Genomic DNA, 14,642 nt, shown 5'->3' with positions numbered 1-14,642 from the left:
CTGGAGTGAAGTGGCGTGATCTGGGCTCACTGTAACCTCTGCTTTCCGGGTTCAAGCGATTCTCCTGCTTCAGTCTCCCAAGGAGCTGGGATTACAGGCGCAGGCCACCACGCCTGGCTAATTTTTTTGTATTTTTAGTAGAGACGGGTTTTCGCCATGTTGGTTAGGCTGGTCTCAAACTCCTGAGCTCAAATGACCCACCCACCTCGGCCTCCCTGGGATTACAGGCGTGAGCCACCAGGCCCGGCCTCTGATGCATTTTTTTTTTTTTTTTGAGACGGAGTCTCGCTCTGTCGCCCAGGCTGGAGTGCAGTGGCCGGATCTCAGCTCACTACAAGCTCCGCCTCCCAGGTTTACGCCATTCTCCTGCCTCAGCCTCCCGAGTAGCTGGGACTACAGGCGCCCGCCACCTCGCCCGGCTAGTTTTTTGTATTTTTTTTTGGTAGAGACGGGGTTTCACCGTGTTAGCCAGGATGGTCTCAATCTCCTGACCTTGTGATCCGCCCTTCTCGGCCTCCCAAAGTGCTGGGTTTACAGACTTGAGCCACCGTGCCTGGCCTGATGCATTTTTTTAAAGTAATTATCTCTATTATTATTTTGTAGAGATGAGGTGTTGCTATGTTGCCTGGGCTGGTCTCAAACTCCTGGCTTCAAGTGATCCTCCCACCTTGGCCTCCCAAAGCACTGGGATGACAGGAGTGAGCCATGGTGCTCGGCCTCTGATTCATTTAGGAAAAAGGCAGGACAACGTGGTCAAGAGTGATATGGGACAGTCAGCGGGTGGCACAAATACACAGGGTCTAGGTCGTGGTGTGGCACATGGTAAATAAACACTTAATAAACGTTCGTTCAACCAAGGACCCACGAAGGCATGTTGAATATTCCAGACCAGCTAGAGGGCACTGTCCTAGGAGCCCCAGCCATCTGTGACCAGTTAAGACACTTAAATGAACTGAAATTAAATAAACATTTTCAGGCCGGCACAGTGGCTCACACCGGGAATCCCAGCACTTTGGGAGGCCGAGGTGGGTGGATCATTTGAGGTCAGGAGTTCAAAACCAGCCTGGCCAACATGGTGAAACCCCATCTCTACTAAAAATACAAAAATTAGCTGGCAGTGGTGCAGGCCTGTAATCCCAGCTACTCAGGAGGCTGGAGCAGGAGAATCGCTTGAACCCAGGAGGTGGAGGTTGCAGTGAGCTGAGATCTCACCGCTGTACTCCGGCCTGGGGGACAGAGCAAAACTTCGTCTCAGAAAAACAAAACAAAACAAAAATTTTCAGCTCCTCAGTTGCACTGGCCACATTTCAAGTACTCAAAGCCACGATCAGCTGGTGGCAATCGGGTTGGCCAGCAGTGGGTATAGAACACTTCCATCACTGCAGAAAGTTCCGTGGACATTGGGGCTAGGTCTTTGCTGGGGGAGCCGTCCCTGTTAGCAGGGTGCTAAGCAGCATCCCTGGCTTCCACACTCCAGGCCAGGAACGTTTCCTCCCCCAGCTGTGACAACCACACGTGTCCCCTGACATCATCCAGTGTCCCCTTAGGGGTCAGAGTCTACTTCTATGGAGAGCCAGTGGAACTCCCAGTAGCTTACACAAGATACTTTTTTCTTTCTTTCTTTCCTTTCTTTTTTTGAGACTGAGTCTCGCTCTATCGCCCAGGCTGGAGTGCAGTGGCACAGTCTCAGCTCACTGCAACCTCCACCTCCCGGGTTCAAGCGATTCTCATGCCTCAACCTCCCAAGTAGCTGGGACTACAGGCACCTGCCACCTCGCCCGGCTAGTTCTTTGTATTTTTTAGTAGAGACGGGGTTTCACCGTGTTGGCCAGGCTGGTCTCAAACTCCTGACCTCAGGTGATCCGCCTGCCTCGGCCTCCCTAAGTGCTGGGATTACAGGCATGAACCACCATGCCTGACCCACACAAGAGACTTTCTAGAAGGGGAGCAGGGAGACCCCAACCACACAGGTAAGACCTCAGAGGAGGCGGGGGGCTGGCCTGGGTCCCCAGGCAGGGAACCCCACCCTGGTACTCACGGCTTTCCCCCAGGGATGCTGGGTAGGGAGGAAGAGACGGATGACCCTCGGAGATGCGGGTGAGACTCAAATGCCATCTGTCAGAATGCCAGAGGGGGTGTCAGTGAGGCAGGTGACTCCAACCCACCTCTGTGCTGCCCCACGCCCACCTGCCATGCCACTGTTTATCAGCCCCTCCTCAAGGAAGCAGAGATGCCTTCTCTCTACCTGTCACACTACAGAGTGAGGGCTGAGGTTTTCACGTGAGGGCATCAGCCCCAAAATCTCTGTCCAGGAAATCCTAGAACTCCAGGGTTCCAAGGACCCTGAAGGGTTCTCCATCCAATGTCCAGACTGGCTCTATGATGGAGGTCTCTGAACTCCAGCCCCCCAGGACAAATCTGGTCCACTGCTCGTTTTTGTAAACAGTGTCCTGAGGCCAAGGCCCTACTGCCCCTTTTCATGCAGCTTAATCATCATTGCATTTTTCCACAATCACAAGTCCTGCTTTGTATTAAGCTTGTGGGACTACTAAGACCCCCAGATCGTCTTCCCATGCACACTTGCTGAGCCAGGGCTCCCTTCCGTTTCTGCTCCCTTCCCTTGTCTCTCCTTCTGTAGTTGGTTTCTCCTCTCGGCCCCCAGCCCGAGCCCTGCTGACACCTCCTGCGCCCCCACCCAAGGACTCACCATGGGGGAGCGTCCGTATACCACAGAGCTGCTGACCTGGGGGGACAGGTGGAGGCTGACATAGGAGCTGGGCACGGAGAGGTCTCCATTGAGCGTGCTGTGGGAGCCCAGGCTGAAGGACGTGGTGAAGGGACTGGACAGAGTCAGGGGGCTCCTCAGGGCTGAGAGGGAAGAGTCGGGGACAGGTTTTGACAGGTTTTGACCTGGACCCAGATCCCGCCTCCCACTCCTTGGGAGCTCCCTGGCCTTTCATTCAGAGTTTCCATGCGCTGGTCCCACATTGGCCATAGCCCGGGACACGTCCAGACCTCTGCACTATCCTTCCTCCGGTGGACATGACTTTCTCTCCCTCTTTTATTTTTTTTTTAGATGGAATCTTGCTCTGTTGCCAGGCTGGAGTTCAGTAGTGCGATCACGGCTCACTGAAACCTCTGCCTCCTGGGTTCAAGCAATTCTGCTGCCTCAGTCTCCCAGGTAGCTGGGACTACGGCCATTCTCTTTCTTTTAATTGGCAAACTCCTCCCCATCCTTCAAAACCCAGGCTCACGCCTGTAATCCCAGCAGTTTGGGAGGCCAAGGCGGGCGGATCACCTGAGGTCAGGAGTTCAAGACCAGCCTGACCAACATGGTGAAACCTGGTCTCTACTAAAAATACAAAAATTAGCTGGGCATGGTGGTGCATGCCTGTAATTCCAGCTACGCAGGAGGCTAGGGCAGGAGAATTGCTTGAACCCGGGAGCGGGAGGTTGCCGTGAGCTGAGATCGCGCCATTGCACTCTAGCCTGGGCAACAAGAGTGAAACTCCGTCTCAAAAAAAAAAAAAAGAAAAAAAAAATTAAGGCCCAATGTCCATTAACATCTCAGAAACATCCTTGAGCCTCCCCACTGCCAACCTCCAGACTTGCCCTTCCTGGGCACCTGGCTTGGTACCAGCCCTGATTATACAGGGCTGTGAGTTTTGGGGTCTGGGTTTCGTCCCTTTTTGCCACCTGGGAGTTCCCTGAGGGCAGGTTCCAAGGACAACTTTTTTCAGGGGCCCCAGAACCAGCCCAGGGCGTGACCGTAAGGCTGAAAAGATGACCACTGTCATTCCCCAGATTACTGATGGGGAAACTGAGGCTCAGAGAGGTTGGGTCACTTGCTCAAGGTCACACAGCTGGTGAATGTCCAAGCCTGGTCTGAAACCCAAGCCCATCTGGCCCCGAAGATAGTCTCTCCAGTGCACTAGGCTGAAACCCGCGACTAAGCCACTTCCACGCTCCAGGCCTCAGTTTCCCTACCCGCCGAGCTGAGACAATGAGGAACTGCCCAGAGGGAAGCAGAGTCTAACTTGAAGTCACAAAAAGGACTAAGGCAATGAACGCCAAGCCTGGAATCCCAGCCTTCTGCCTCTACAGCCCCTTTTCCTAGATCTCCCCGGAGATGAGGCCTGCTCCGGACAGGCACCAACAGGCAAGGTGCTCACCGATGCTGTCCGTGGAAGGTGCTGGCTTGGCAGCGAGCTGGCAGAGGTGACTGGCCGAGCTGGGCCCAGGGGTGGACGCATCCTGGGGCGGGGAGGAGTCGCAGGACTTGGAGGCAGGAGTGCTGGGGGGAAGGTCATTCTGCAGAGAAAGGGCAGGACTGAATGCCACCAGGCATCTGGTCTCTTGTGGCCTAATGATCTGATCAGAAACTGTGGGGGCCAGTCGCAGTGTCTCACGCCTGTAATCCCAACACTTTGGGAGGCCCAGGTGGGCGGATCACCTGAGGTCAGGAGTTAGAGACCAGCCCGGCCAACATGGTAAAACCACATCTCTACTAAAAATACAAAAAAAGATTAGCTGGGCGTGGTGGCGCGTGCCTGTGATCCCAGCTACTCAGGAGGCTGAGGCAGGAGAGTTGCTTGAACCCAGGAGGTGGAGGTTGCAGTGAGCTGAGATCGCACCATTGCACTGCAGCCTGAGCAGCAGATCACGACTCTGTCTCAGCCGGGTGTGGTGGCTCACGCCTGTAATCTCAGCACTTTGGGAGGCCGAGGCAGGTGGATCACTTGAGGTCAGGAGTTTGAGACCACCCTGGTCAACATGGTGAAACCCTGTCTACTAAAAATACAAAATTAGCTGGACATGGTGGCACGTGCCTGTAATTCCAGCTACTCGGGAGGCTGAGGCAGGAGACTTGCCTGAACCCGGGAGGCAGATGTTGCAGTGAGTGGAGATCAGGCCATTGCACTCTAGCCTGGGCAACAAGAGCAAAATTCCACCAAAAAAAAAAGGCAACAAAGTTACAAAGTTATAGGCTGTCAAGATTTGCAATTTTTTTTTTTTTTTTTTTAAACACAGGGTCTTGCTCTCAAAAGTAACATGATCAGATAGACCTGTGGCTCATGCCTGTGATCCCAGCACATTGGGAGGCCAGGGCGGGCGGATCACCTGAGATCAGGAGATCTAAACCATCGTGGCTAACACAGTGAAACGCTGTTCTACTAAAAATACAAAACATTAGCCAGGCGTGGTGGCACATGCCTGTAGTCCTAGCTATCCACTACCCGGAAGGCTGAGACAGGAGAATCTCTTGAACCCAGGAGGCAGTGGTTGCAGTGAGCCGAGACTGTGCCACTGCACTCCAGACTGGGTGACAGAGTGAGACCCCATCTCCAAAACAAAAAACATAAAACAAACAAAAAAAGGCACGCTCGTAGCTCACTGCAGCCTCAATCTCCCACACTTAAGTGATCCTCCTGACTCAGCCTCCCAAGTAGCTGGCACTACAGGCACACGTCTCCATGCCCGGCTAACTTTTTAAATTTTTTTGTAGAGACAAGGTCTCACTATGTTGCCCAGGCTGGTCTCCAACTCCTGCTCTTGAGTGATCGTCCTGCCTTGGCCTCCCAAAGCCCTGGGATGACAGGCATGAGCCATAGCCCCCAGCCACTGTTGAGATTCTTGAACGACAAGGAATTAGAAACTCCAGGATGGGCTCGTGGAGAGACAGACCTCACAGCGGCATATTCCCAGGTGAAGGAAGAACGCCTAGCACACAGTGCAATCCTCCTTGTGCCCCCACGGAGAGGGAGGTGTCACCGAGCTGTCCTTCCCCAAAGGGAGCTCTGAGGAAAAGCTGGACCTCCATCTAGGGGCAGGCTCTGTTATCTCGGCTTCATGTCACCGCCTCCCCTGCCTCCCAAGAAACTTCGCATCCTTGTCTCGCGTCTGTCTCGGCTTCCCATGACACCATCGCACACACGCTGACAGCCACACAGCACCCGCACCCGCGAGAGAGTGGGTGGGACAACTGGGGGGTCAGGGAGGACCCCTGAGGGCTTCTCCAATACAACGGAGCTGCCCTACCCCCTCGTAAGGTTTTTCCCGCAGTGGGAGGAGGGCACCTAAGATAGAATGGGAGCCCCAACCTCTGGCGGTTGCCATGGTAACCTGCCAGGAGCGGAGGCCTTGAAACCGGGAGGGGAGGCCTAGAAACCGACATACTCTCCCTTGGTAAGTGCAGGGGAGGGGTCTGGAGAAGATTTGGGGTGAGGGGAGCCACAAAAGGAGCTGAATTTCGAATGCCCTGGGGGTGCTTTTAGATGGCTTACATGCCTGGCATTAAACTCCAGGAGGTCCAACCGGAAAGTTGTTCCTATATTAATTATCTTTCCTTCCGGGGACAACAGCTCAGCTTGGGGCCGGTGTGTCTCTAAGCGCCTCTGGAAGGGCTCAACACATGCAGGCCTGGGTCCAGCTTAGCTGGCTGGGCTTTCACTGTGTTTATTTTCATAGGATTTCCTATTGATTGCAAGAGAGAGACCTGCTTTCCATGTAAGGTGGTGAATTGCCTTTTAAAATTTATCTACAAAGCTTCTTTACAAAGTTGCCTTTTAATATTTACTGAGGTTCAGCAAAGTCAGTCCCAGTGAGAGGTTAAAAAAAAAGCACAAGGAGAGGGTGGACAATGCAAGCCGGGCTGATTTCTCATCATTGCCCTCTGTGTCATGGGGTAGTGTCTGTTTCCAGGCCCCCAGGATGAATAAAGTGAGTTTCAAGGCCCTCCCCTCCTCCTTACCAGGATGAGCTCCTTGGCTCTAGGGAGCGGTGAGCCCAGGCTAGAGGCCAAGGAGGCCGGACTGTCCACCAGGTCCCGACGGGCAGGAACACAGATGGGTACCTTTCCGCACGGGGTGGTAGCCGGGCTGGGGGGCTCTGAGGGTTGGTCCTGGGTTCGAGAAGGTAACGTTGAGCCGAGTTGAAATGAGATGGAAAGAGTCCCTCTGTATCCTCCTCCCGACTCCCATCCCAATCTCTAGAATGGGTACCCATGACCCACCATGGGAAGATTATGAAACCTCCTGCTGCCTCAGTTTACGCATCTGTAAAACGTCTTTTTGTTTTGTTTTTTTTTTTGGAGTCTCGCTCCGTCACCCAGGCTGGAGTACAGTGGCTTCCTGCAACCTCCACCTCCTGGGTTCAAGCAAGCACATCCAGCTAATTTTTTCGTATTTTTAGTAGAGACAGGGTTTCACCATGTTGGTCAGGCTGGTCTCAAACTCCTGACCTCAAGTGATCCATCCGCCTCAGTCTCCCAAAGTGCTGGGATTACCGGTGTGAGCCACCGTGCCCAGCCTGTAAAATGGGTTTAATGATAGGCTCTACTCCATAAGCACCCGTAGCAAGGACTACATAAGGCCTTGGTTTTATTTTCCCATTGAACAGATGGGGAAAAGTGAGGCCAGGGAAGTGGGGATGTCACTGCCCACAAATCACTCAGTGAGCCCGGGCTTGAAGTCACTCCCCATGCAATGGAGAGGAGGTGAGCCAAAGGTGTCTCAGAGCCCCCGACTCTTCCTGGCCCCATCCCAGCTGTCCCACAGAGGAGGGAACTGGGACCCCCACTACCTCTGGGTCCTTCCATCCCAGAACACCCACCCCTTGCTCTGTGCCCAGAGTAGCGCACCCCTGGACTCACCTCATCCACCACCAGATTGTAGTCACTCTTGTCTTCGTCACTTTCCTGGTGGGAGATGGGGGAGAGAGCTCATGGAGGACACACCCCTGCCTCCACGCCCCCATCCATTCCCCAGGAGTTGGGGGCATGAGCCCAGCCAGCCCCAAGGCATGACTGGGATTCTCAGACCACTGCATCCGTTTGCTCAGAGCAGAAGGGAAGGCCGCACGTGCCCGCATCTGGGAAGGAGTGGGAAGGACGGGGTCGGCAGGGCAGGTGGGCACCTTGTGGGGCACCTTGTGGAGAGGACTTTGAAGGATGTGGACTACATGAGTGTCCTGTGTGACTCCTGGTCCTCTCAGACCTCAGTTTACCCCCTGTATGGTAAGGGGAGAGCCAGAGACCAGGAATCGTCCTTACCTCCTTCCTCCATCTCGCCAACAAAGTCAAGCAGTCTCTCAGGCATGTCTGTCTCACTCATCTCTCTAGCCATTTCCACCCACTACAGCCCTAGGACAGACCTCATCCCCTCCGAATCCCTTCCTGGGGCTCCTAGCCTCCAGCCTTGCCCCCTCCAGGCAACCCTCCAAGCTGGCCCCAGACAGATTTTCCTAAGACCTATCCCCACCTCTGCTCTGCAACCCTCTATGGCTCCCCATTGCTTTGGAAGAAAGACCAAGCTCCAATTCTATTCACTGATACAGACAGCACTATCCTGGGTATCATGGCAGGGAGCGGGGTGGGATGGGACACCACTGACATGCTGGGCTGCAGGGCAACCTCTGCTTGGGCTGGAAACCAAAGGAAGAAAAAAGGTTGCAGCCTGGAAGACAAAATCCGCCCAGTGGGTGGGTTCTCCTAGACTCCCTTCCTATGCGCAGTTTTCTTTAAATGAAAATTTGTTGTGTCCAGTGCGATGGCTCACACCTGTAATCCAGCACTTTGGGAGACCAAGGCAGGTGGATCACCTGAGGTCAGGAGTTTGAGACCAGCCTGGCCAACATGGTGAAACCCGATCTCTATTAAAAATACAAAAATTAGCCAGGTGTGGTGGCGGGTACCTGTAATCCCAGCTACTGGGTAGGCTGAGGCAGGAGAATTGCTTGAACCCAGGAGGCAGAGGCTGCAGTGAGCTGAGATCACGCCATTGCACTCTAGACTGGGCAAGAGAACAAGACTCTGCCTCAATAAATAAATAAAAAAAATTCATCGCCCAAAAAAAAAAAAAAAAAAAAAGCTATTAGGTAAAAAGAAAGATTTAAGGCTTCTCTGAGAAACCGCAATATTGGGCCGGGCGCAGTGGCTCAAGCCTGTAATCCCAGCACTTTGGGAGGCCGAGACGGGCAGATCACGAGGTCAGGAGATCGAAACCATCCTGGCTAACACAGTGAAATCCTGTCTCTACTAAAAAAATACAAAAAACTAGCCGGACGAGGCGGCGGGCGCCTGTAGTCCCAGCTACTCGGGAGGCTGAGGCAGGAGAATGGCGTGAACCCGGAAGGCGGAGTTTTCAGTGAGCTGAGATCCGGCCACTGCACTCCAGCCTGGGCGACAGAGCGAGACTCCGCCTCAAAAAAAAAAAAGAAAAAAGAAACCGCAATATTGGCCCACACTGAGCCTGCCAGTCTCCGAGGACCAAGTTGCAGCTGTCCCCGTAGGTGGGAGAAGGGCTCCCCAGCTGGCCACAGCCCCATTCCCCACATTCAGCCTGGCCCCTGGGACGCTAGAGTTTGAAACTACAAGTGTGCAGTTGTCTGGCAATAAGAGGAGGTCCCAGCCTCTAGGAGGTGGTCAGGGAAGGCTTCCTGTAGGAGGTGGTACCTTGTGTCTTGATGGAAAAACAGGTTTCTAAAACATGTGTGTTCTCGGGAAAGCAAACAGCTGGAGCAAAAGTTAGAGGGTGGGAAAATGGCTGTATGGGCCAGAGGTCACAGAGACTTCAAGCAACTGGAGTTACGCCTTGCATCACAGGCTCTCCCCTGATTGGTCAGTACTCTGAGTAGTAGGGAGCTATGGAAGGCTCTGGAGTGAGAGAATCATGGCCAGAGCTGGGCTCTGGAAGGCTCTGAGGGCATCCCCACCCCAGTCCTGCACCTGCCCCCACTCACATAAGGTCCTGACAGCTCCTTCTCATCTGCTCTCTGCTTCCCACCACCACCAGGGCCACTTGGTCGCTCCTCCTCCACGAGACTCTCAGGAGGCGAGGGGGACGCACTCTGCGGAGAGACAAGGGCCAGGGGGAGAAAGGGTCAGGGCCCTGGGCTCCTAGATTGCATTGTGATCCAGCCGAGACTGAGGGTCCCCACCGTTATTAGGGTCTGGAGCGCAAGCTTCCCATCTGGGAAATGGGAGCTTCCAAGGGCTGACTCAGTGCTAAACTTTTCTTTCATTTTCTGTTTTTTTTTTTTTTTTTTTGAGGCGGAGTCTCGCTCTGTCGCTCGGACTGGAGTGCAGTGGCCGGATCTCAGCTCACTGCAAGCTCCGCCTCCCGGGTTTACGCCATTCTCCTGCCTCAGCCTCCCGAGTAGCTGGGACTACAGGCGTCCGCCACCTCGCCCGGCTAGTTTTTTGTATTTTTTAGTAGAGACGGGGTTTCACCGTGTTAGCCAGGATGGTCTCGATCTCCTGACCTCGTGATCCGCCCGTCTCGGCCTCCCAAAGTGCTGGGATTACAGGCTTGAGCCACCGCGCCCGGCCTTCTCTTTTGTTTTTGACAGAGTCTTGCTCTGTTGCCCAGGCTGGAGTACAGTGGAGCCATCTTGGATCACTGCAAGCTCTGCCTCCCGGGTTCAAGAGATTCTCCTGCCTCAGCCTCCCCAGTAGCTGGGATTACAGGCACGCACCTCCATACCCAGCTAATTTTTGTATTTTTAGTAGAGACAGGGTTTCGCCATGTTGGCCAGGCCTGTCTCGAACTCCTGACCTCAGGTGATCTACCTGCCTCAGCCTCCCAAAGTGTTGGGATTACAGGCATGAGCCACCGCAAGCAGCACCTTAACTTCTTCTGAGACCTCTCTGACATCTATAATTATTTCAAAATTATATCATTTTGGCCAGGCGCAGTGGCTCACGCCTCTAATTCCAGCACTTTGGGAGGCCAAGGCGGGCGGATCAGGAGGTCAGGAGATCGAGACCATCCTGGCTAACACAGTGAAACCCCATCTCTACCAAAAATACAAAAAAAAAAAATTAGTCAGGCATGGTGGTGGGCACCTGTAGTCCCAGCTACTTGGGAAGCTGAGGCAGGAGAATCTCTTGAACCCAGGAGGTGGGACGTGCAGTGAGCCGAGATTGCACCACTGCACTGCAGCCTGGGGAACAGGGCGAGACTCCGATTCAAAAGTAAAATTAAACTATTTTTTGAAAAACTTAACAGACACAGCTCGCGTGACATTTCTGTTGGGGAACACCCACAGATATTGCCAAACGGATGATGGCTACACGAACGGAAGTGAGGATGGGAAGAAGGTCCAAGGTCTTGCATTCATTTATTATTTTTTTTTTTTTTTTTTTTTTTTTTTTGAGACGGAGTCTCGCTCTGCCGCCCAGGCTGGAGTGCAGTGGCGGGTCTCAGCTCACTGCAAGCCCGCCCCTGGGTTTACGCCATTCTCCTGCCTCAGCCTCCCAAGCAGCTGGGACTACAGGCGCCCGCCATGTCGCCCGGCTAGTTTTTGTATTTTTTAGTAGAGACGGGGTTTCACCATGTTAGCCAGGATGGTCTCGATCTCCTGACCCCGTGATCCGCCCGTCTCGGCCTCCCAAAGTGCTGGGATTACAGGTTGAGCCACCGCGCCCCGGCGCATTCATTTATTTAATTACCCAAAAAAAGCTCTAAGTCAAATTTTTTTTTTTTTTTTTTTTTGAGATGGACTCTCACTCTGTCGCCCAGGCTGGAGTGTAGTGGCGTAATCTCGACTCACTGCAACCTCTGCCTCCCAGATTCAAGCGATCCTCCTGCCTCAGCCTCCCCAGGAGCTGGGATTACAGGCACCGGCCACCATGCCCAGCTAATTTTGTATTTTTAGTAGAGACGGGGTTTCACCATATTGGCCAGGCTGGTCTCGAACTCCTGACCTCAAGTGATCCACCCACCTTGGCTTCCCAAAGTGCTGGGATTATGAGTGTGAGCCACCACGCCCGGCCATGATTGAAAATTTTAAACAATACAGCCTTGTGGGCATCTTCCATACAGAAAGGCTTCAGGAAACTGGGCTGTAGATCTTTTTGTTGTTGCTGTTTTTTTTTTTTTTTTTTTTTTGAGACGGAGTCGCGCTCTGTCGCCCAGGCTGGAGTGCAGTGGCCGGATCTCAGCTCACTGCAAGCTCCGCCTCCCGGGTTCCCGCCATTCTCCTGCCTCAGCCTCCGGAGTAGCTGAGACTACAGGCGCCCGCCACCACGCCTGGCTAGTTTTTTTTTTTTTTTTGTATTTTTTAGTAGAGACGGGGTTTCACGGTGTTAGCCAGGATGGTCTCGATCTCCTGACCCCGTGATCCGCCCGTCTCGGCCTCCCAAAGTGCTGGGATTACAGGCTTGAGCCACTGCGCCCGGCCGCTATTGTTTTTTGAGACAGTCTCACTCTGTCGCCCAGGCTGCAGTGTGGTGGTGCAATCTCGGCTCACTGCAACCTCTGTCTCCCAGGTTCAAGTGATTCTCCTGCCTTGGCCTCCTGAGTAACTGGGATTACAGGCACCTGCCACCACATTTGGCTAATTTTTGAATTTTTAGTAGAGACAGGGTTTCGCCATGTTGGCCAGGCTGGTTTTGAACTCCTGGCCGCAAGCAATCTGCCCACCTTGGCCTCCCAAAGTGCTGGGATTACAGACGTCAGCGCCTGCATCTGGCTTTTTATTTTTTTCTTTTTATTGAGACAGGGTCTTCCTCTGTCACCCAGGCTGGAATGCAGTGGTGCAATCACAGCTCCTTGCCGCCTTGGCCTTCTGGGCTCAAGCGAACCTCCCACCTCAGCCTCCCAAGTAGCTGACACAACAGGCATGGACCACCACACCCAGCTAACTTTTTGTATTTTTCTGTAGAGACGGGATTTTGCCATGTTGCTCAGGCTGGTCTTAAACTCCTGGCCTCAAATGATTCTCCTACCTCTGCCTACCAATGTGCTGGGATCACAGGCGTGAGCCACCACGCTCAGCCTAGGTCTCATTCTGAGGCCCCCATCGGCTCAGAACCAGCGTCGCCCTCCCAAGAATATAAAGAGAGTCCCAAGGTGACACTCACTTACCCTGCTCGGGGCTCTCTCCACTGGCAGATTGGAAATGAGATAGAGAAAGGAGAAAGAATGAGGTGTTTGTATCCAGAGGGTACCGCCCTCCACAGTTTATAAAGCCCCCCGCCCCCACCACCCCACCCAGAGTCTCCCTATCCTTCCAACACCCTTGCAAGTGGTGGACTACCCTCTCCTGCATTCAGATCAATGCCCAGAGAGGGGCAGTGACTTGCCCCAAGGCACACAGCACACCAGGGGTAATGGTGAACCCTAAGGCCTTGCAGCCACTCTCATTCATCCCCTCACACTTATTTATTTATTTATTTATTTAATTTATTTATTTACTTACTTACTTATCTGGAGACAGAGTCTTGCTCTGTCGCCCAGGCTGGAGTGCAGTGGCCTGATCTCAGTTCACTGCAAGCTCCGCCTCCCGGGTTCACGCCATTCTCCTGCCTCAGCCTCCTGAGTAGCTGGGACTACAGGCGCCCGCCACCTCGCCTGGCTATTGTATTTTTTATTAGAGATGGGGTTTCACCGTGTTAGCCAGGATGGTCTCGATCTCCTGAGCTCGTGATCCGCCCGTCTTGGCCTCCCAAAATGTTGGGATTACAGGCGAGAGCCACCATGCCTAGCCCATCCCCTCACACTTCAAAAGATGGGGTCTTACTCTGTTGCCCAGGCTGGAGTGCAGTGGCTCAGTCACAGTTCACTGCAGCCTCGACCTCCCAGGCTCAAGTAATTGTCCTATCTCAGTCTCTCCAGTAGCTGGGACTCCATCCAGGTGCATGCCATCATGCTTGGCATTTATTTACTTATAAATGAGATGGAGTCTCGCTCAGTTGCCCAGGCTGAACTCGGCTCACTGCAACCTCTGCCTCCCAGGTTTAAGCAATTCTCTTGCCTCAGCCTGAGTAGCTGAGATTACAGGCACCCACAACCACGCCCAGCTAATTTTTGTATTTTTAGTAGAGACGAGGTTTCACCACGTTGACCAGGCTGATCTCAAACTCCTGACTTCAGGTGATCCACCCACCTTGGCCTCCCAGAGTGCTGGAATTACAGGCGTGAACCACCGTGCCTGGTTATTTATTTTTAATTTTATTTTTTAATTTTTTGAGACAGAGTCTCACTCTGTCACCCAGGCTGGAGTGCAATGGCGTAATCTTGGCTCACTGCAACCTCCGTCTCCCAGGTTCAAGTGATTCTCCTGCCTCAGCCTCCCGAGTAGCTGGGATTACAAGCACCCACCACCACTCTCGCCTAATTTTTTTTGTATTTTTAGTAGAGATGGGGGTTTCCCCATGTTGGCCAGGCTGCTCTCGAACTCCTGGCCTCAGGTGATCCAGCCACCTTGGCCTCTCAAAGTGCTGGGATTACAGGCATAAGCCACCATGCCCAGCCTATGCGTGGCTAATTTGTATTTATTTAATTAATTAATTAATTTTTTTGAGACGGAGTCTTGCTGTGTCGCCCAGGCTGGAGTGGAGTGGCGCGATCTTGGCTCACTGCAAGCTCCGCCTCCCGGGTTCACGCCATTCTCCCACCTCAGCCTCCGAGTAGCTGGGACTACAGGTGCCCGCCACCACGCCTGGCTAGTTTTTTTGTGTGTGTGTATTTTTAGTAGAGACGGGGTTTCACCATGTTAGCCAGGATGGTCTCGATCTCCTGACCTCGTGATCCACCCGCCTCGGCCTCCCAAAGTGCTGGGATTACAGGCTTGAGCCACCGCGCCCGGCCTAATTTTTAAATTTTTCATAGAGATGGCATCTCGCTATGTTGCTCAGGCTG

General features: G+C 53.4%; 1 protein-coding gene across 6 annotated transcripts in view; it reads right to left on the bottom strand.

The window, feature by feature from the left end:
* The window catches only part of TLE2 (TLE family member 2, transcriptional corepressor), a 34,956-nt gene that overhangs the window by 10,063 nt on the left and 10,251 nt on the right, over positions 1 to 14,642 (bottom strand). For 5 of the 6 annotated variants that reach the window (XM_033199971.1, XM_033199972.1, XM_033199968.1 and 2 more), the window contains exons 8-14: positions 12,867 to 12,886; positions 9,739 to 9,846; positions 7,652 to 7,696; positions 6,752 to 6,901; positions 4,173 to 4,311; positions 2,708 to 2,868; positions 2,039 to 2,115 (exon numbers count right to left, since the gene is read on the bottom strand). In XM_033199971.1, coding sequence (XP_033055862.1) covers positions 2,039 to 2,115; positions 2,708 to 2,868; positions 4,173 to 4,311; positions 6,752 to 6,901; positions 7,652 to 7,696; positions 9,739 to 9,846; positions 12,867 to 12,886 — 700 coding nt within the window. The remainder of the gene's footprint in view (positions 1 to 2,038; positions 2,116 to 2,707; positions 2,869 to 4,172; positions 4,312 to 6,751; positions 6,902 to 7,651; positions 7,697 to 9,738; positions 9,847 to 12,866; positions 12,887 to 14,642) is intronic. The other variant, XM_033199970.1, reaches the window with a different exon arrangement.

This window comes from Trachypithecus francoisi, unplaced genomic scaffold (assembly GCF_009764315.1).
Source record: "Trachypithecus francoisi isolate TF-2019V2 unplaced genomic scaffold, Tfra_2.0 Lachesis_group5, whole genome shotgun sequence".
Taxonomy (NCBI): Eukaryota; Metazoa; Chordata; class Mammalia; order Primates; family Cercopithecidae; genus Trachypithecus; species Trachypithecus francoisi.
The sequence above is the reverse complement of the archived record's forward strand: the minus strand, read 5'-3'. Positions and strand labels throughout refer to the sequence as shown.